The 22,424-nt window shown below is 38.8% G+C and overlaps 1 protein-coding gene across 1 annotated transcript; it reads left to right on the top strand.

Moving 5' to 3' along the window:
• Positions 1 to 456: 456 nt before the first annotated feature.
• On the top strand, positions 457 to 22,192 carry bmper (BMP binding endothelial regulator). Its single transcript, XM_052143908.1, has 14 exons — positions 457 to 1,119; positions 2,395 to 2,480; positions 3,569 to 3,668; positions 5,629 to 5,711; positions 6,175 to 6,265; positions 6,712 to 6,794; positions 7,017 to 7,116; positions 9,227 to 9,471; positions 9,652 to 9,756; positions 15,467 to 15,512; positions 15,734 to 16,060; positions 18,148 to 18,484; positions 18,780 to 18,910; positions 19,139 to 22,192. The coding sequence occupies exons 1-14, from the start codon at positions 1,029 to 1,031 to the stop codon at positions 19,318 to 19,320; spliced, it is 2,007 nt and encodes a 668-aa protein (XP_051999868.1). The 5' UTR covers positions 457 to 1,028; the 3' UTR covers positions 19,321 to 22,192.
• The last annotated feature ends 232 nt before the right edge of the window (positions 22,193 to 22,424 follow it).

Raw genomic sequence — 22,424 nt, 5'->3', positions numbered from 1 at the left:
TCTTTGGCGCTATCTAGTGACTAATATTACAGCAATAAACGATTCCCTGACAGATGGTCTTCACAGATATGTCTACAAACTACCTTCAGAAGAAATAGTTCTCCTGTCATACAGTCTCCCATGTACATGTAGACTAGATAGGGCCTAGTGTATGTTTTAAAGCATATACTAATTGACCTTTGAGATGCAGATGTCCACAATCCTTTGTGCTTGTAGATTCTCTGGATATCTGAGAGCACTTAGCACCTACTCTAGATAATGGTCCATGGATGAATCCATTGTTATTCTAAACGAGACGACAAAGAATGACATGCAAATGGTATGCTCCTGTCCAGCTTTAGCGTCTTTATAGAGGGCTGAAACACTTGTTTGAAGGTGAAGTCACATGAGTGCTGAGGGCGGATCTCAATATAGGCTACCTCACCCTACAGCAGATCTGCGGCGTTAAACCCAACACAGGCATTTAAATAGAGAGGAGCAGATCTGTGTGAGCTAGATGACAGTCCCACATCGCGGGAATGTTTAACTGCAAATCGGGAGCTCGTGGAGTTTCGGCGTCGCGAGACATGAGCAGCCGCGCTCACCCGAGCACCTCAGAACGAGGAACCGGTGATCAAATCTCATCACTCTGACCAAACACCAGACCTGCTGGACATCTCCAACTCAAAATTAATCTTAATTATCTCCATTAGGATAATGGCCATGCCATCTCTTCACAGGCTTTTCTTCAGAAGATCTCGGGATCGTATCTCTTATTTGGGCTCTTCGGGGAGTTTGTGACCCGCGAATCTGGATATTCAAGAAGTTCTGTCATCGTCTGAGAGTTTTGGACTCTGCTGCTCTGCTTTTGTCATTATGATGTTCGGCTGACGGTCCATTATTAAATGTTGTGGGGTTAAATCCCTCGTGACACCCATGTCTCCTTCCCTCAGGATCACACCGCAAACTATTTGTACAGGCTGTGGATAATATATATATTTTTTATCATCATATTTTTTTCCTTTTCCTGCGTCTGGAGTGAATTTAGGATGCTGTGTCTGTCTCCTCCAGCAACCCACAACCTCTTATTCTGGTTTTTAATTTTCCAAGCAACCCAATTAACTGCACCTTTAATCACAGGTAAGAATCGTTCAAACCAAACGAAATTTAAACATTCCAAATATATCTAGTCCCACATCATATATGTGTTTGTCAAATAAAATACACATGTACCACAAGAACATGTTCAGAATCGCATCAGGTCAGTTTTATTGAGGAATACGATCTGTTGTCTCATTGTGTTGGTTTGAATTGGGCAAACAGGCAAAATCGCGCCGTTTTCGTTTACGATATATGCATGTGAATTTTCTGCGAGCAAGTTGGTGGACCTTCAATAGCAGTTAGATTTACTTCAGACTGAAACAGAATTAACATTCATTGAAAAGATTTACTGTAGTCTAGTAACACTACTTTACAGTGTCCGTGTTACACATTACTATTATCTATTACTATATTATTAATATTGAATAATTAATAATAATTAGATTTGCCTGAGTTTGAAACAGAATCAATGTTCAGTGAAAAGATGTTACAGTCTTGTAAAACTATTTTACAGTATCCGTGTTACATGTTACTATTGTTTATAACTATATTATTAACATTTAAAAACTAATAGTAATTCGATTTACATCCATTTGAAACAGAATTAATGTTCAGTGAAAAGATGTTACAGTCTAGTAACACTATTTTACAAAGTCTGTTACATGTTACTATTGTTTATAACTATATTATTAACATTGAATAACTAATAATAATTAGATTTACTAAAGTTTGAAACATAATTAATGTTCAGTGAAAAGATGTTACAGTCTAGTAACACTATTTTACAGTGTCTGTGTTACCTGTTACTTTTATCTATTGCTATATTATTAACATTCAGAAGTATCATGAAAGAATTGATGTTCAGTGAAAAGCTGTTACAGTCTAATAACACTATGTTAGAGTGTCTATGTTACATGTTACATTTTACTATTATTGAACCCTATATTATTAACCTGAACATTTAATCATAATTAGATTTCCTTCAGTTTGAAGCAGAATTAATGTTCTAGTAGCATTATTTTACAGTGTCTGCTATACATATTACATGTTACTAATATGAATTACTATGTGAGTGTAAGCAGAGCAGCTCCACAAAGTAACCAGGAACAAAATAACACAGAAAGTGCATGGAGTTATAAAAAAAATCAAATGTGACTTGCTGTCATATATTTTGTGATAAATAACAAGGTAGACTAAACAAGAACATTGTACTGACTGAATATTTAGTGACTTTGCAGACAATACTGTTTAAAATATTTAGATGAAATAGCTCATGTAAAGTGTTGTGAATTTGTGATTGTGTTGTTCATTCAGGCACAGAGGCGAGCTGTGAGAACGAGGGAGAGGTGCTACACATCCCCAACATCACAGACAACCCCTGCATCTCCTGCATCTGTCTGGTGAGAAATTCCACATGAGCATTATAGTTGTTCTTGTACATCTTTATTTATGATGTGCTAAACAAAAGAAAGGAGAGAGAAAGATGTTGCCTCAAAGTGGCAAATACAGACCTGAAACCTTGGAGCAACTGAGTGTTAGTAAGGTACTGAGAGTCAGAGTTCACCTGAGAGAGAAGTGAGGCCAAATATTTGTAGTGCCGTTTGCAGATTTCAGATGGTTGATTATAACTGTCCATTTATGAAATGATCTGTTTTGAACTGGCAATGTTGGATCCTGTCAGATGTGAGCAAACAAGACTTTTTGGCTTTTCATGCTAGCTCAGCACAGGGCTTGAGTTATGTCCTGCGTTCTGGCGCTTTGGGGAACGTTGACTGAAAGGAAAGTTAAAGAAGTGAAGACAGAGAGCAACCCAGAGATATTGAGTACAGCAAACACCACTGATATAAACATGTCCAAATAAAATTATACATTGTCATAAAGTGAGGAATATTAATCCACATTGAAATGAATAATTGACCTTTGTCTTGTAGTCTTTTTGGGCTAATTTGTGTCTAGTCTTTAATGCAGCTCTTTGGACTGTCTGAGATTTGCAAAATTGTGTTTTGTGTTTTGCTACCATAACATGAATGGTGATACGTACGATGGGTTATGTAACGTTGTTGTGATATGGATGAGTACACATGATCAAAGACAGTGATGTGCAAGAAAAGTAGTTCAGTATTGAATAAAATGGTTGGAATAATGTTTTATTGGGGACCATGAACGTCTGTGGGTCATGCTGTGTGTGTGTGAGAGAGAGCAGATATGATGGCTTGATGAATGTCTGGTATTGATTTTATACCGTGTGATTTGATGAATGGAGATCAATACAGGAAGGGTTTATCACTGATGCAGTGAAAGATGATTCCTATCTTCATGCACCTGCATGTATCTGCTGTCATCAACCAAACATGATTCACTCAAACACATCACACACTTCTCTACAAAATTCAGAGCTTGCCTTTGTCACAATGTCAGGTCAAGTAAAATGTTAAAATTTGGCATTATAAGGGACATTGTCCTCTAATTCTCTCCTTTCTTTCTACAGGATAAGAAAGCAGACTGTAAGCAGGAGAAGTGTGCTCTGGTGTCAGAGGACTGTGCGCTGGTTGTCAAACAGACAGGAGCCTGCTGTGAAAGATGCAAAGGTCAGTACAAGCCCACTAATAAGTGAACTAAACACACTGAAGACTGAACTATGAGAAATACCTCAAAATACAGTTACTGTATTATCAGATTAATGATCTGTGCCTGGTTTATTCACTTTGCAAGCATATAATGAATATAAGATGGCAATAAAACATTTTTTTTTTTTAGTTTAGACCCATAAAGATGTCCTTCAGACTCGAGTTATACAAATGCAGGTATCTGCTGACCTCCTCACATGTGCTCTTGATCATCCACTGTTGTTGTTTCCACACTCGTCACATGTTGTTTAGTGGTAATTAAATCTTCATGTAGCACTTCACCGTGACAGCAATGACTCAAATGTGAGTGTTGCAACCTTGTGGACCCACTAATTACTGCAAATAATTCCAGGCGTATGCGCATAGTGTGCGTTCAGAGTACGCAAGTTCAGTGCTCGAACATTGTTGATGAAGAAATTAGCATCTTGTGTCCTTTACACATATGCTTGCGTTCACATATACTTTGGGCTTAAAACTAGTCAGTCCGGCCATGTGGGTATTGCATGTAATCATCCTACTTTTCGTATCACTCTGCCATCTCTACACGTAAGCTAATAAAATAAGATGAAATCAATCATTGTTTTATGGCCATTTATTTATTTATTTGGCAAGTAGTCTTGTAGTAAGCTGGATAATGAGCAAGTCCGACAGTCATTTTCACTAAATAAACATTAGCAGAACTCAAACCAGAGGTGGAATTCAGCTGTTCAGCGATTTCTTTCTTTTCACATAGTATTGTAATTTCAATGCAATTCAATATTTCAGGTATTTTATTTATTTATTTAGTAGGCACGTAATAAGCGGATAATGTTCAGTCAGCCAGTTGTAAAAAGGGTTAATTTTAACAACCGGCTGAATTTACATTATCCCTTACTTATGAGGAATTGCCGAAATGTGTTTTGTAATTGTGTGACAGTGGAATGTTTTTTTTCTCTTTCTCTTTTTTGGCCTGTAGGACAGGAACCCATTGAAATTTAGATCTTCTGAATTGGGCCTAGAAATCATTATTTGTACTTTTTCCCTGTATAAATAAAAATAAAGTCAATAAACTCAGTGTTCCACGTCCAGCAACTATAGTTTAGAGTATAGAGTATAGTGTTTTTTTTTTAACACTTTTAGTATTTTGTTTTAGTGTTCACTCATGTTCACTTCAAATATTTAAATAAAAAAAACCATCTTTGATTCATTTCTTTCCATTGTCGCACAAAGTTAAATCCAGGAAACATACCTAAAATTATTATAAGAAATTAATATTTTCTAATTTTGATTTTAGTTATGAGGTCCATTTTATGCAAGAAAAGTTTTGAAACAATGCTTTCATGATGCTTGCAAACTATAGAGGTCATGTTGTGTGTTTTAGCAGTACTGCCACCTTATGGACGAGAGTGACTACTTCATGGCCATCTTTTTTGTTTTTTGGTTGTTTGTTCATTCCTGTCATGTTGAGTTCTGTCATCTGGGTGAATATTTTGTTTGGTTGTTTAGTGATCTATTCCAGAATGGAATAGATCACTAGACCTCTGAAGAGAGGTCAGAGGTCATCCCATGTTTTCCCACTTTCTTGGGAATGTAGAATTCACCATAAAGCACACCTATATTCTTCATATAATAAATGAAACATTTGTAATAATCATAACATGAATGTGTTCTTCAAACCATGAATTATAGATCAGTAACTTGAATTTGAATCTCAGTTATATCTGAATATGTAAATGGTGTTTATATGTTGAATGTGTATTTGATAGACTGTTATTACTTTAAGAGCAACAAATGTACAATGTACCGACCGCCACATTGTGAGGACTTAAATGATAGTTGTAATAAAGTCCGTGGCTCAGATTTCACAGTGGCATGACTTAAAATGTATCCTGATAATTTGATCATGTCATTGCTCCCCCTCTCTCTTTTTCTTTCTCTGCAGGTTGTCAGCTAAAAGGGAAGTTGTACAACAGCTCCCATCAATGGATCAGCCCTGTCAAACCCTGTGTCACATACAGCTGTCAGGTGAGTCAGACAGCTGATTTTACTTCAACATGTCCGTTCATTGTCATAAAGATTCAAAATAATATTTTCTTAAAACACATAGTGCTGCATGACAAACAAACACAGTAAACATGGATTGAGTTAATATGATTGTTCACCTGATCTTTAGAGATCTTCCAGTAGAGTAAACTACATTAGGTTTTTAACCTTAAACAATTGCAAGCCGTATACTCTAGATAGCACTAAAATAACATTATAACTCCAAACCTAATACTGAAAATGGCAACATAACTGGATTTAGTGCATGATATTTATATAGCATAACAACTGCATTTAACACTAGATGTGCCCAATCTAACAACCAGCTAGCTTGCCATTCTTGACAAAATATATGCACATTCTTGTTCAAGTCATCGTAGTCAGCACAAAATCCAACATGTAAAGAGACATATTGAAAGTTTAATTTTGATTTTGTTTTGGACAGGAAGGTGTCATCACTGAAGCAGAAATGAGGTGCGTCATTCACTGTAAGAACCCCAAAATCCACCCGAAGAAATGCTGCCCATCCTGCCCGGGTGAGTGAATGTTACTTACGCTTGTGTGTGTGTGTGTGTGTGTGTGTGTGTGTGTTAGTTTTATAAACAGCTTAATTTTGTCTTCAACGCTTTCAAGTCAAGTCATTTTTGTTTGTATAGTTTTTTTCACAATACACATCAATTCAAAGCAGCTTTACAGAAAATCATATTGTAATGTCTTAAATGTCTAAAAGCCCCCGGTGAACAGCTTGATTGAAAATCATGCCTTAATATTAGCGTAGATCACATTCACTTCATTGTAAAGCAGAATTATAAACGATGAGAACATAAATTGGTGCTGCATTCTGCATATTTCCTTAATAATTTCACTTCTACGATTACCTACATTGATTAAAGTAGGCCTATCTTTGTTGGTCTTCGTGTTTTATAGTAGTGTTCAGCCAGATTCTCATCACAGTTCTTTTGTATATGTTTGGTGTTCACAGGGTGTATTTTTGAAGGGCATCTATATAAAGAACAAGAGGAATTTAACCCAGAAGGGAATCCTTGTATCAAATGCATCTGCACTGTGAGTATCATCTGTTCAAAGACTGCTGTTGATAACAGACAAAATAATAACTCAGGAACACTTTTTAATGCCCAAATCATAGCACTATGGGTAAATGTGATGCTGTCCTCAGTTTAGGGGATGACTTTTGTTTAGTACATTTTAGTTCATTGAAACAAACCATAGTTATTTTTCTTTAATACTATTATACAAACCAGTTAGTGTTGTGTGTGTTTTTGCCAGGGAGGTCAAAGTATGTGTCATAAATTGGTGTGTCCGGTTCTCTCCTGTCCATCTCATCTCACTCACACCCTGCCTGGTCAGTGCTGCCCAAGATGTCAGGGTAAGTTTTTTCCATTAAATTGTTGATAATGTTTTTGGGGCAAAGGCTCCAGCAATCAAACCAGAAGCTCAAGACATGCCAACTTCGCCAAGTTTTGTTAATTCATGATAAAGACTGCCACACACCATCATTAAAGAAAAGTTTCAGGTTAAATGCAAGTTAAGCTGCATTGACAACATCTGTGACACGAGTCAGAATTGTTTTCTGTGGTAATCAACAGCATGAATTCTGAATGACATCACTCCAAATCTAGATCCTATGCAGTTTGGCAGCTAGCAGATCTGTTCCACAAAACACAATTTAGTTGATATGATCTTTGTGTACAAGGCTTGTGATGTTTCGGGCTCAGTGTGCACACTAATTATAATGGATTTTGGCAAGGCCTTTGATGCTGTAGATCACACAGTGGCAGTGCGCCTCCTCGATCTTGAAGTGAGACCGGGCCTCATTCCATGGATCTGCAGCTTTATGACCAGCCATCACCAGAAAGTGTGCTACCAGGGTCATCTCTCTGACTGGGAATACCTCACATATGGAGTTGTGCAGGGAACAGTACTAGGACCTATAGTCTTCCTAGCACTGATCAACAGTGCACTCCAGAATGGAATAGATCACTAGAAGTATGTGGATGATTTGACTCTTGTCCAGATGTGGATGCCCCAACTACCCTGTACCATCCAACAGTCCCTGAATGGTCTTGACACTTGGGTGTAGGAGCATAAAATGAAACCCAACACAAAGAAATGTAAAGTTATACATGTCACCAGCATGAGACATACACCAGCCCTGCCGACTCTTTCCACTGATCAGAACATATTGGAAGTCTGTGACACAGCGAAAGTGCTGGTGATCACCATCCAGGGCAACTTGAAATAGGACAGTCAGGTGGACCACATGTTGATCTCAGAGAACATGAAGCTATATTTGCTCTGCATCACCTGAAGAAATGTGGTGTCCAAGAACCAGAATTGGTTTCCATCTATACAGGCTATGTACATCCTGTAATTGAGTATGCAGTCCCTATATGGCACAGTTCTTTGACTTTAGACCAGGCCAAAAGACTGGAAGGCGTGCACAAATGGGCTTGTAAAATGTCAGAGGTATTCAGGGTACTCAGAGGCTCTCTGCACCCTCAGATTGTGCACTCTAGTAGAGAGACGCACTCAACTGAGTCTTGCCATTGTGTAAGTCCAACTTCAGTTCTCACAGGTCGCCATACAAGGAATTCGGATAAATTGACCACGAGATCACCAATCCCCTATGTGTGCAGACTCCTAAATGACAGTAGTTTTTAGAATTTAGTCTGTGATATGAGATACAAATTTACTAGCCAAGAACAGAAAGCTGAGGGTGCAGTGGGCACAGGCTCACCAAAACTGGAGAGTTAAAGACTGGAAAAACATTGCCTGGTCTGATGAATCTTTATTTCTGCTGAGGTACACAGATGGTAATCCCACTGCAGCCTCAGCTTTCTGTTCTTGGCTGACAGAAGTTCGAACCCGACGTGGCCTTATGCTGCTGTAGCTCATCCGCCTCAAGGTTCGAAATGTTGTGCATTCTCAGATGCTATTCTGCTCACTACAATTGTACAGAGCGGTTATCAGAGTTATCGTAGACTTTGACAGTCTGGCCAGTCTGGCCTCTCATCAACAAGGCGTTTCCATCTGCAGAACTGCCGCTCACTGGATGTTTTTTGTTTTTGGTACCATTCTGAGTAAATTCTAGAGACTGTTGTGTTTGAAAATTCCAGAAGATCAGCAGTTACAGAAATACACAAACCAGACCCTTATCTGCATGATTTTATGCATTGCACTGCTGCCACACGATTGGCTGATTAGATAATTGCATGAATATGTATGTCTACAGGTGTTCCTAATAAAGTGCTCAGTAAGTGTCTACGTTGTGACGTGTATTGTTTACATGCATAATTTGTACTATTTACATTGATATGTAAATCTCGAATATGCAAGTGATTATGCACAGTAGAAGGAAACGTGGTTTATTGTGCAAACATCAACAATCTCACTCAACCTACATTGGTGTCGCTCACTTCAGATGACTTCCTGACAAGATACATTTTAAATATCAGTGTGATGATTGTCTCCTGTAGGCCAGAGGAAGGTGTTTGACCTGTCGTTTGGCAGCTGTCTATTCCATAGTGAGGTCTATGAGAACGGCACATCCTTCAGCTATGACAACTGCACCAGCTGCACGTGTGTGGACTCCACAGTGGTGTGCAAGAGGAGGTGTTCGCCGCCCGGCAGTTGTCATGGCCTTGCATGCTGTGAAGAGTGCCAGTCTGTTCTGAAGATGGAGGATGTGAAGTACTGCAGGGTGAAGAGCAAGATCTACAGGGTGAGACAATCAAGAACAAGGACAAATTGATTAAATAAATGTGTGATATACTTTTGCAAGGTTTGATTCCTAGGAAACACAAATATTGATAAATTGTATAGCCTGAATCCACTGTAAGTTGCTTTGACAAACTTTTTGAAAGTATGGAAGACTGTGTAGAGTTTATTTCTTTTTGTGTAGGATGGTGACAGATGGTCATCAGTTAACTGCACTCTGTGCACCTGTGTGAAGGGAAATATTGAGTGTCAGCCCAAGAATTGTGTTCCCATTATCAGCTGCCCCTCGGTAAGTCATTATGTCTTGCAAAAGTTAACATTCCCAGAAACCTAACCCAGTTTGCAGTTCTATCTAATTGTCATCTGTCCTTTGTTCTTTTATGAAAAAGTGCTGCACTAAATTATAAAGAAACTACAACGGAGGCAGGATACCTTAATGCACTACATACTGTTATTCAAAAATAAACACTACGTTTATTTCGTTAATTCTCTTTATGTAGTCCACAGGTAGGTTTCACTTAACCACCATCACCGTTCATCTCACTCAACTACCTGCAGCACGATGTGCAGTATCCAATAGTGTATAAGCACCATATTCAATAGTGTATAAGCACCTTGTGCCAAGGTGAACAGAGTAGAGGAGAAATAACAATCTCCCTATACTTTAAACAACAAAAAAAAACAAAAAAAAGAATAAAATACTTATATATAAAAACTTATATAACAAAGCTCACAGTTACAACAACAAAACAGTTGTAGCATTTGCAAATGAAAGTGATCAGTCTTTTCAAATGTACCCACCCCGTTCTTTTTTTTTTTTTAAGTCTCCACAGTCCTTAACTGAGTGCTTTCAATAACACCACAGCCCTTCACTGAGTGCTTTCAATAGTACCAGAGCAGATGCTCCCTTTTTGGTAAGACAGTCAGTGAGTTGAGTTTTTGTGTCCGACCAGAGTACCTTCTTTATCCTTTTACTCTGTATGAGCTCCTTTATTCTGCTTATTTCCAGTCTAAGTCATTTCTCAGTGACCTGTTTTGTTGACTTAAGGGCATCAAACAGAGAGTGATTGTCCGTCAGACAGATCAAGGGAGGAGCATTCAGCTCAACATTTCCAGTTGTGAGCTCTGAAAAGAGGGTAGCCAGAAAAACAGCATTGTCTATTCCATCTGACAGGGCCAGAGTTTCCCCTGCCAGAGTACTCCTCACCACACATAACATTTTCTTAGATTGCTAACAGAGAGGAGAAAACTTCCCTCCTTCTCCCATGAGACCAATCAATGTTCCCCCTTATGTACCTCCATCAGGGACATTTCCAAGGGAAGCATCACTGAAAACGATGAAGATCAGAGCATCACTGTTTCCCAAATGCTGAAATTTGAGAGTCACGTTTTCAGATTTAAGCTTTCTAATGACCTTATTTGTCTTGTGAATAGACTGGACTGTAGCATTTTTTATATTTGACGCTAAGCTGCTTGCATCAAACATAATGTCTGGTCTGGTTTGTTTTGCAACCCACAGTATCTGTCCTATTTTTGACCTAAGCTGCTCTTTTTCAGTCTCATTAATAGAGGCATCTCTCTGCACTGCACGTGTTACTTGCAGGCGAATAGGCTGTAGGTTTTCAATATAACTGTGCTGATGTACATGAACTACACCATTAATAGTAACAAAGTCCATTCCCACATAGCAGAAATTTTCATGTTCCTCACGTCCAACATGAAACGCAGACTTTAGTATGGGAATCACATCTGTTGAAAGGTTTTGTGAGCCTGCCCAAAGAAAATCATCAACATGACATGCAAGTACTCCAGTAACCTTACACTGTTCATCCAACCAATAAAATACTGCTGGATCTACTTGAGACAATATTCCACCCATACTCACCTTGTTATTCCAATACAATGAAGCATCTGCAAGGCCATAAACACAATAGTTTAGTTTCCATAGAATATTTTCCTTTCCAGCTTCAGGAGGGGGCTGGACATAGATTTCTCTGGACAACTGCATACCCTGTAAAGAAAGCAGATTTGATGTCCATAGAATGGACATGCCACTTACTTTGACAGATTACTGCTAATAATAATAATCTCAGAGAGTCAGAAGCACAGGTTGGGGAATCTTTCTGCAGCTTGTGAATATTAAGCTCTTCAAAACCTCTAGCAACGAGTCGTGCTTTGGGCATGATACCATTAGGAGTTTCTGTGAGACTACAGACCCATCTGTTAGAGACACATTTTTTACCTGCATCATCAACTTCATCAAAAATGTTGTTTTTGTACCAATTCATAATTTCATCCTGTTTGGCTGCATCAAATGTCTTTTGTTATGAATGCATCAGTCTCCCTATCAGTTGATTCAATGTTAAGATTATCAACACATGACATATCCACAGAGTCATTTTGACCATCACTGCCATTAGGTTCAATATGTTGCAGATTAAACCAGTTTTTGTGTTTCCCAGAGGCTTTGCCTGCTCTGCAAAACCTTGGCTCCTGTAGACCACCACCATCCTGTTTCATGAATATTATGGTCTGCCCTGTTTTTAACTTCACATCAGTAGAAGATACAGGGTTACCACAAACATTGTGATCTGTTTTAGTTTGTGTTATACTTGGATGAACCTCTTCTCCTGTATTAATTTCCCTGTTGCTGATGTTTTCCTGTTCGCTGTCTGTGTTTTCTTCATTATCTGAGCTTTCTGCTACATTGTTTAAGCTGCCTTTTTCACTTGCTGTCTCACTGTTGTCTTGTACAGTTTGCTTATCCTGAAATTCCTGATCCTGTGTGTTTGTATGACAGAGCCTGGATTGATGTACTCTAACAAGAGTCCCCTCATGTCTTACAAATACAACAGCTCCATCTTGACCAATAACTAACCCTGGTCCCTTCCACTCAAGACAGTCTGCTCTTTTGTAATATACCTTGTCTCCTGTCACATTCATGTCATCTGTGGGCCTGAGCTGCTTACGTAGTGCCCTTCTTATCCGCTCAGAAGACTCTGCTTCAGTAAATGCTTTCCTAGAAGCGAAATGTGTTCTCCTACTCTAGCACTCATAGTGGTACGTTCTAGAGCGGGTAGTTTATCAACTAATACAGAAGGAAGGTTAGGATTCTGTCCAAACACTAATTGATATGGACTATAGCCATGAAGATTCAACATGCTATTCTTAGCCATGAGGGCCCAGTCAAGGGCAGTGTGCCAGTCACATCCATTTTCTCGTTTGAACTTCTGAATTATCTCAGTGAGCGTTTGATTATGTCTCTCCAGTAGTCCGTTGCTCCAGAGACTGTGTCCTGCTGTTGTTTTTGTCTCAATGTTAAAGTTTTCAGCCATGTCTCTGATCTCTTCGTTGTTTAATTCTCCACCATTGTCACTGTACAGTTTATATTAGCTGTCACTTTTAGGACTTCCTCTTCAGTTAGGCCTTTTTTTGTTTCTTTGTCTCTGATATCGACACAGTAATGTCCAGAACTAGTAAATTCAAGAAGAATGGATTGTTTGCACATCACTGCACTGTCCTTCTCCATGTCCAAAATAGTCCCTGCCTTCTTCAGGGACATTTTACTCAGCAGAAGTGGAATGTCAACCTTAACAACTTTAGTTTCAATTTGGTATTTTGTCAGTCCTATGTTAGCTGGTAGTTTCACAATTCTTGTGGAATATACCAAATTCCCATCTCCGAATTGAAATGGTCTGCAACTGGGAGTTTCTGTTTGCATCAGCTGGTTCACTTGATCTTGGGTGAGGCCATCAATATAGCTTTCCAGCCATTTCTCCCCACACATATTATGGGTACAAGCAGTGTCAATAATGGCTGATCCCAGCGATTTAGTCATAAATATCTCTGCATTTGACATGGCGGCCTTTGTAAACAATGTAATGTTACATTCCTCTACATTTGCGTCTTCAGTTATTCTTACTTGTTCAGTTTTCTTGTGGGAACAAGTCTTTCGCCCAATAAAATGTAAACTGGCAAATAGCCCATCTGGATCTCTTACCGAACTTATCAAGTGGATTAGTCCATGGTAATGGTTGCTTTAGTTGTCTAATTTGGAAAGTTGCACGCCGTTTTCCTCTTACTTGTGTTCTTTGTTCTGTGAAAAACGCCATGTCCTGGTTCACTTGTATTCCGTTCGACGAGCCTGTCGTTTTCCCTCCGGAAATCCTTTTTAGAGCAGACTTCAACTCGGTTCAGGCCGTCAATGCTAGCTGTCTGCTTTTTTCGTCGAGACAGGCTGTGTCTAATAGCTTAAAAACCAGCAAAGCATCAGGAAGCGTCATATTATACTTTTTCATCTGGTTGTATCGGTGTTCGAAATCAATAATATAGTCCTCCATGGAAACTGAACTAATCTTCGTTATACCTTCAAAAGAAGAATAGGCTTCATATGCACGATCCTTTTCCTCTTTGAGGAACATGCCGTCCAGCTTTGCCATCAACGTAGCAATACCGTTATCACTGTCCAAATCCTCCGCAGGTATTTCCATCACCGTTTCACTGGCTCTTCCCTCAAGCCCCAAGGCGACAGCAAGGGCTTGCTTCTTTTTGGCGAGGTCAGTAACCCACGTCCAGATATTAACTTAATTTTTCCAACACTCGTATGGCCGGGCTTCATCAAATTTCAGCGGAACTTTATAACTGGCTGCCATACTTGAACCGTCCTCTGCTACCAATGTTATTCAAAATAAACACTACATTTATTTAGTTAATTCTCTTTATGTAGTCCACAGGTAGGTTTCACTTAACCACCATCACCGTTCATCTCACTCAACTACCTGCGGCACGACGTGCAGTATCCAATAGTGTATAAGCACCGTATTCAATAGTGTATAAGCACCTTGTGCCGAGGTGAACAGAGTAGAGGAGAAATAACCTGTTAACACATACTTTATATTTATGGAAATATAATGAAATTTAAAATACTTCAATGTTATTTCCAAAAAATTTGCAGCCATAAATCTTGCTGCATGTTATTGCAGAGATGTTATTTTTAAGTGTTCAAATTTAATTGTCAATTTTGGCTTGTCAAAACATCTTCCCACCTTCTAGAACCTCTTCATCTTCCTCTCAGACACTCAAGGGCGCTTACACACCACAATGTGCAACAATGGCCGTTATCACTTTGGGGAGCAAATAGCAGACCTTCGCTTGTTAGTAGATGTTCCTAAATCACAGCCTTTAGCTCTCTACTTTGCACTCAAATTGTTATGAAGGGTGTTGAAGCAGGACAAGACGGACAAGAGGTGCGGATCCAAATGCGGTTTTATTGGGATAAACACATAGAAAATAAAGGTAAACACAAATGAAAGTCCACGATGGGAAAACAGGAAACTAAAACACAATAAAACAGATTAAACACGAGGAAACAAAACTCAAACAAAACTAAGAACTCGGGTAAGGGACACAGACCAGGCTAGACGACATTCAAGAAACGAACAACAATCGACAGAGACTAAACAAAGAACCAGGGTTTAAATACACAGACAAAGTGGAGACTGAACGAGACACAGGTGGAAACAATGATGAGTGCAGGCAGTGAGGGAGGCCGGGAATTGTGGGAAATGTAGTTTAACACACGGACAGTGAGACTCTGGGCGGACAACAGGGAAAACGTGACATGGACCGGGATCGGTGACGGGTGAGATGGAAAATACGGAGCAGACAACAAGGAAACGTGAAATAATCGTGATAGTGAAACCGAGAACAAAGGGCAGACAACACAGGAACGTAACACAAATATGGACAGTGAATCTCTTAAGTAGCACTTATTAAAACGTGTCCTTACGCACGTGTGTTAAGTAGAGCTTTGGGAAACGCACATAAATAATAACGAATATTTGTAAAATCACTCGTAGAAAACGATCAACCGTTATTGGGAAATGGAGCCCTGTAAATTTGTTCAGGAAATTTAAGCAGTCTGTGGCCTTTGCTGTGTCAGTACGAGTCACTATCTGTCTCTCTGTGTGTCTTTACTATCTTTCTGTTTGTCTTTTCAGAATAAGATCCTGAATCGCACTGGCTGCTGTCCTGTGTGCACTGACAGTAAGTTGATTTCCATACATGATCTTCCTGCTGTGAAATGTAAAAGAATGAATCTAAAGCTTATAATAGAATAAAAAGTTAAGAATTAAAATCAAGCACTACTGCAGTCAGGGCACATCTAAATGTACAAACCTGTTTGCACACAAATATGCATTCCTCATTGAACAAAGTGTATATTTCACCAGCCAATAGTCTCTCCATCACTCTCTTTATAACTCTAGAGCCAGGCGTGTGTACGGTTTTTGGAGACCCTCACTATAACACTTTTGACGGCCGCACCTTTAACTTCCAGGGCACATGTAAATATGTGCTCACTAAGGACTGTTCGTCTGCCGCCAGCTTCACTGTGCTAGTGAAGAATGACGCTCGGCGTACACGCTCCTTCTCCTGGACCAAATCAGTGGAGCTGCACATGTCAGGCCTGAGCATCAGTCTCCATCAACACCTAACCGTCCGACAGAACGGCACGCGCATCGCTCTGCCCTTCCACAGCACTGGAGTTCACATCGACCTGGATGGATATCTGCTCAAACTCACCACCATCGCAGGTACAGCTCACTGCTGATAGAGCACACTAACTGTATTGACCTATTACGTGAGGTCGATCCGTGGAATTGTGTTGTGATTTCAATAACTCTCCTGTGGCTGTAGCACTCTGATATGGGTGCAGCCTTCATGTTAGCAGCTTGAGTCTTGTAAGATATTGATGCAGTTTTTAAAATGTTAACAAGAGTAACCCAACGCCTGTGTCGTGCCGTGTCATGTTTTTTCACAACACCAGCTACGTCAATCCTGTAATCCTGTGTACTCAATGGTGTGATTAACACAGAGGCTGCCCAATTCACCGGGTATTGTAGATAAATGAATCTCTGTTGACTCCTCCAGCAGTCAAAATTGACCCACTTTGCATGTTCATTGCAACCTTCATTCTTCCCGCTTATGTCCAGCAATTTGTTGCAGTGTTACAGGGGTTTAGGATGGTGCTGTAGTGTTCTGTTTTTCCTGCCATCTAGTCAATGACATCCACAAGTTTCACCAATGGGGGCCTTTAGCCCCATTATACCCTTAAATCATGTTAGCAAACATATTTTCTAAACATATTAACTGTTCAAAACTGTAAAAATACTCTCCCTTTCTGTGTTTGTGGACATGTGCAATTTTTTAGGAAGTTGCAGTACTCAGTGGAGCAGTCAGGGGCGCTAGAGAGCTAGATAACAGTATGGAGCTAGGGGCAAAATTTGAGAATATGTTAAATAAATTTAGTTCAAATTTGATGCAAAGATATAATAAATATATATATATATATATTTATAGCTGTATTGCATCAAGATAGTATGAATGTGAAAGGCCACAGCTAGTTATTCCCAAACAATGGAAGGAACTATTTGTTTTACATTTTAATTTCTCTTAAACAATTATATATATATATATATATATATATATATATATATATATATATATATATATATATATTATTATTATTATTATTATTATTATTATTATTTTATTTTTTTCTTCCTTGGGAAAGACCATCAAAAAAGCTTTGTTCCAGTTCCAAAAAATATGCAGTATTTATAACATATTCTTTACCTGTCCCTGGTCAAAAATTACCCTGGGATAATAGGAGGGTTTATAAGCAACAGTGAGCATTCAGACGGCTGATTATTAATTAAATAATATACAGTCACATGCGCTGCATGCCACAGAATGAATGTGAGGCGCCATCCTGCTCTGTCATCTTTTTTTTTTTATCGAATTAATTACATGGTGTCCCGATTAATTAATCGCATATACAAATATTTGCTGAGAAAGCCCATCATATAACAATAATTCAATATATAATGATTATACATATTTATATCAATATATAATTATACATAGTTATCTTTAAATATAAAAAATTATATATATATATATATATATATATATATATATATATATATATATATTTAATATTTTATATATTTATATATATATATATATATATATATATATATATATATATATATATATATATATATATATATATATACATACAAATATTCAGTTAATTACAATGCATTACATTCCTGTAGTTCATCATTGATAAGACAATACAAAAAGCGGCTTTAGAATAATTATTTTTTAATTATTATATTTTCATTTGATCAAAACTGTACATTATGTATTTGATTAAACACAATTTGATCATAACATTTAATAAAATAATTTAGCATGGAATTACCAGAAAAATTACAACAGAAAAGGCATAATTTTTATCTATAAGACTAATGCAGTTATTTTTGTCAATCATTATCTGTGTAATTTCATTTTAAAAAAATACAAATTAATTTGTTGCCTAAGTATTGAATTAGTATTGATATTGAGGTACCAGGGCTGGTATCATACTGAAGCCAAAATGTTGGAATCGAAGCAACCCTACAGTGCACCTTTAAATTTATCACATCTTTCCTTTCAAAAAAGCAAGTGAAGCAAAACTAAGTGGTGCCTCTTACTTACAAATGTTTGTCCCATTACACTGGCTCTAGAACTAGCCTTCAATTAGTGATTCAGCATGTCAGCATTTTAAATGAGAAAGATAAAAACAGCACATTTCCTTTGCGTATTATGTTTATGGTGGCTGTTTGTCCTTCAGGGCTGGAGATCACATGGGACGGGGACAGTCTGGTGGAGGTGGTCGCAGCTCCACATCTGAAGGACCATCTCTGTGGTCTGTGTGGAAACTACAATGGTCACCGGCGAGATGACACTCTAGGAGGAGACGGACACTTCAAGTTTGACGTGGATGAGTTTGCAGACTCGTGGCGTGTGGAGGAAAACGAGGTGTGTGAGGTGCCAAACCGCAGGCCCACATCCTTCCTGTGTTCAGGCACAGTGAAAGTGAAGCTCCGTGCACACAGAGCGTGCCAAAAACTCAAGTCATGGGAGTTTCAGAAGTGCCATTCTGCTGTAGACTTCACCTCCTTCTACAGGTACATATATCTCTTATCTTATTTATTAATAAAGCAATATCACAATAGCAAGAGTGCTGTGCTACTTCTATGAATGACTGAGCTAGTGGAATACCTGCATCCATTGCAGTGATGAACAGTAATTCTGCAGCTGTTAGTTTAACTCTATTCCTCAGCTGTTGTGTGCTAGACGGTCTTTTGTAGCCACCTGCTGGCTCAAATCTCCAATGTCACATTTAACTTTGCATGGCAAAATTCACCATTTAATTAATAATAAATGATTATTCTTTGCTTGAATTTCTCCTCTTCTCTTTAGGTCATGCGTAACAGACATGTGCGAGTGTCCAGTGCATAAGAACTGTTACTGTGAATCGTTCATAGCTTACAGTCGAGCGTGCGAGAGGGAGGGTGTACATGCGCACTGGAGACCAGAAATCACCTGCCTGAGTAAGTCATGCCTGACACATCCACTGACAGAAACCACTTAAACTCTTATTCATTATGTGCTGCATTTTATTTCAGGAAGCTGAATAATACTTGTATAAGAGTGTAGTACATTGGAATTTTTCTGATAATATATAGTTATTATGATTGACAGCATAATGCCTACCTTGTAGGCGGGTGTCTCCGTTCTTTATTTGAGCCATTGGCTGAGTTTCTCTTCTTGTGCTGCAGCTACACAGTGCAAACATGGCGCAGTCTACGACACGTGTGGTCCCGGCTGCACTAAAACCTGCAGTAACTGGAACGAGATCGGCCCATGTCACAGGCCCTGCATAGCTGGATGCCACTGTCAGGCCGGCATGGTCATGTTTCAGGGCCGCTGCATTAAACCCACATCCTGCCCTGGCCAATGACCCGTGACTTCTGAAGAAGAGTGCCTCAAGAGGTCCAGAAAATAACCGGCTGTACTGCTCAGGCACACATGGAGGGAACATTACTCTGAGAGTACAGAGACACACAAACTGTGCATCTGCCCTGCGCACAACTGAGCTTTCTTTATTGGATGTCTCACCTTTAGGATTTGTCATGCATTTGAAAACTGAATCCTTAGTGCCTTACCAACCTTTACCAACCTCTCCAATTAACCCAGAGTTATCAAATACTTGATGCCACAAATTCAAGCTAAAGGGACCTGAACTGGACATTGTTTCAGAGTTAAATTTGGTAAAGGTGTATATCAACATTAATAGTATTATCCATTTATTGGGTCAACCTGGTATTATTTAAATACACAATTTCTTGACTGAAAGGGAGACTATTTATGTATTTGTTGTTTATTTTAAGTGGAGGACTGTTAACGTGTACTGTATTTGTCCAGCTCGGTGTAGTAATGTGTGTATGTGTTATAACTGTTTTACTTGACCTATAAGATATTATATATGAACAGTATAAAGCTTATATCCTTTCAAAGAATAATGTATTTCTGTAAAAGTATTTGTTTTCAGGGACTCCATAGCAGAGTCTGAAGTTTCTTCAGGATGAGAGATGTCTCTCATGTGCTGACTGATTCAGGAATGGGGCGGCAGTATGACTTTGCTCCTATGGTGGCAAAGGAGCACAGAAAAAACTAAAGCCTTTTTTTTTTTTTAAATCAACCTCATATTGTTTATAATGTGGGAAGTATTGGCTGGTTACAAGTTCAGTAACAGGAGGATAATAAACTTAAGTGCCAGTAGTTTGATAAAAACTTTGCAATAATGACCAGATCTAAGTGTGTTGGTTGTTTTTACCAGGTGTTAAAGATCAACCATATTACCATGTGATGTAATTTAGAGCAGTGTTATAAAAATGAGTCATGACACAAATTCAATGATTACAGTTATAGTCCTACTACAAAACCATCAAATTCCCGTCATTTCACCTTCACCTTTCAGTGTTTTCTTTATTTCTTTTCATGACAGTTGTGACAAATACAAGTTACCATAATTACAGTAACTGCAGTAAATGTGGTATCTTTTTGAAGAAAGCTCAGAGGCATATTTCCAGGGTTTATTTGGACACAGTTGGATCTTTCTCTGCTGTACCATGGGTAATGTAGAATTCGTCTATCAAAAACTATTTTCAAACAATAAAGTTGAAATTACACCAATGAATGGATTCAACAGAAGCCAACTTCAACCCTTAACACTGGCCACAGCCTGAACCGTATTTTTGTTTGGTTCCCAATGCGCTCTAAGTCCTTGTGGTGGCGTAGTGACTCACTTCAGTCTGGGTGGAGGAGGACGAATCTCAGTTGCCTCCGGTCTGAGACCGTCAATCCCCGCATCTTATCACGTGCCTTGTTGAGCGCATTACCGTGGAAACCTAGCGCATGTGGAGGCTTCACGCTATTCTCCGTGGCATCCACGCACAACTCATCACGCGCCCCACCAAGAGCGAGAACCACATTATGGCGACCACAAGGAGCTTAGCCCAATGTGACTATACCCATCCTAGCAACCGGGCCAATTGGTTGCTTTGGAAGCCTGACTGGAGTCACTCAGCATGCCCTGGATTTGAACTTGCAACTCCAGGTGTGGTAGTCTGTGTCTTTACTTGCTGAGCTACCCAGGCCCCCACAGCCTGAACCTTGAACTTAAGATGGACCTCACCGAAGTGAACTGCCACAAGCTGCCAGTCGAACTGCGATGCACCTCACTGATCTCTGCCCACATCACCTTGGTCTAATGATGGATTACACTCTTAAAATGGAATGCATAGACAGTAAATTAATTACCAACAAAAGCTGTCATCAGCCAGATAACCAACATCTTATGGAGTTTTGTGTTCCTTGCCACAGTTGCCTTTAGCTTGCACACTGGGGGTCTAAATACGATGATTTTGTACTTATTTATATAATTATTATTATTTGTTTCTTAAGACAATTTATAATCAAGTTTTTATCAAACTGCACAATAATGACTTTAAGATATTACAGTTATTTTTCTGTAAAGCTGCTTTGAAATGATGTGTGTTGTGAAAAGCGCTATACAAATAAATATGACTTGACATATACCATCAATGCACAACCTCGTAGCTCATGGTAGGTCTGTCTTTAAATGTTTATAAGTTGAAATCAATTCATCTATTGGATAAATTTATGGAAATTTTACTTCCGGAACAAGACTGTTGCACGCTCTCACAATATACAATGGCATGAATCTTGTAAAACTATTTTCACAATAGCATAATTTAGATGCGAATGTTCATTCTGAACCAACTTTTGAATAGGAACAATAGATTCCTATGGTGATATTCACACCTGGTCCGACAAATTGTCTGCTGACGATCTGAATTTTCTTTCACTGAGATCAGTCAGATTTTGTTAGTTTTTTTGGAATGCAATGAAAACTGACTGACCACTGACAGTTCAGTGACTTTCAGTCGGAGGTATAACATATTTGCTGATTAAGAATGGTGAAGGGGTAACACACCTATAAACTCAACGAAACTCTCTCTCACTCTGATTCCATCACATGGAGCTTGCCAAAATAACAACAAGAGTACTGCGTGAGCATAAACAATTGTAATAAACTGATTTTGAAAGTGATTAATGGAGTAACTTTTCTTTGAATGTGTGTGGATGTGTATTTATCCCCTCAAGGCTTACTGTAGAACGCATAAGTCCATCTGCAGCTTTCAGTGAGTAAAGATATTTAATTCAATAAAAACAGACTGTTGTGTCTCCGCTATCTGATCTTATTAGTCATTTTAGTGTCAAAGAAAAACACAATTGCAAATAAAAATTTGGGGATCAGCTTAATATCTTTGTCTTGTGTTCTTGACAAGTGACCAGTGACCTTCTCCTTTTACTGGAGAACTGACAGAGCGATTTTGTCAAGCAAGCTGGATGTGGCTTTTCAAATTTTTCTAGTTTAGATGGTCAAGTGTTTAACAACCTAACGCTGGCAGATGCTAATGCATGCTTTATCTCCCTCTGCCTGGCCAGCGATTATGTTAATGAAGCTCACTCCTGAAA

Source organism: Xyrauchen texanus, chromosome 15, assembly GCF_025860055.1.
Source record: "Xyrauchen texanus isolate HMW12.3.18 chromosome 15, RBS_HiC_50CHRs, whole genome shotgun sequence".
Taxonomy (NCBI): domain Eukaryota; kingdom Metazoa; phylum Chordata; class Actinopteri; order Cypriniformes; family Catostomidae; genus Xyrauchen; species Xyrauchen texanus.
This window is presented reverse-complemented; position numbering and strand designations above follow the sequence as displayed.

Excerpts from the sequence above, each read along its gene's own strand:
- bmper (XM_052143908.1), top strand. The coding sequence starts at position 1,029 with ATGCTGTGTCTGTCTCCTCCAGCAACCCACAACCTCTTATTCTGGTTT. Across the intron at positions 15,513-15,733 it reads CTGTCCTGTGTGCACTGACA|AGCCAGGCGTGTGTACGGTT; the intron begins GTAAGTTGATTT and ends TTATAACTCTAG. Across the intron at positions 18,485-18,779 it reads GACTTCACCTCCTTCTACAG|GTCATGCGTAACAGACATGT; the intron begins GTACATATATCT and ends TCTTCTCTTTAG.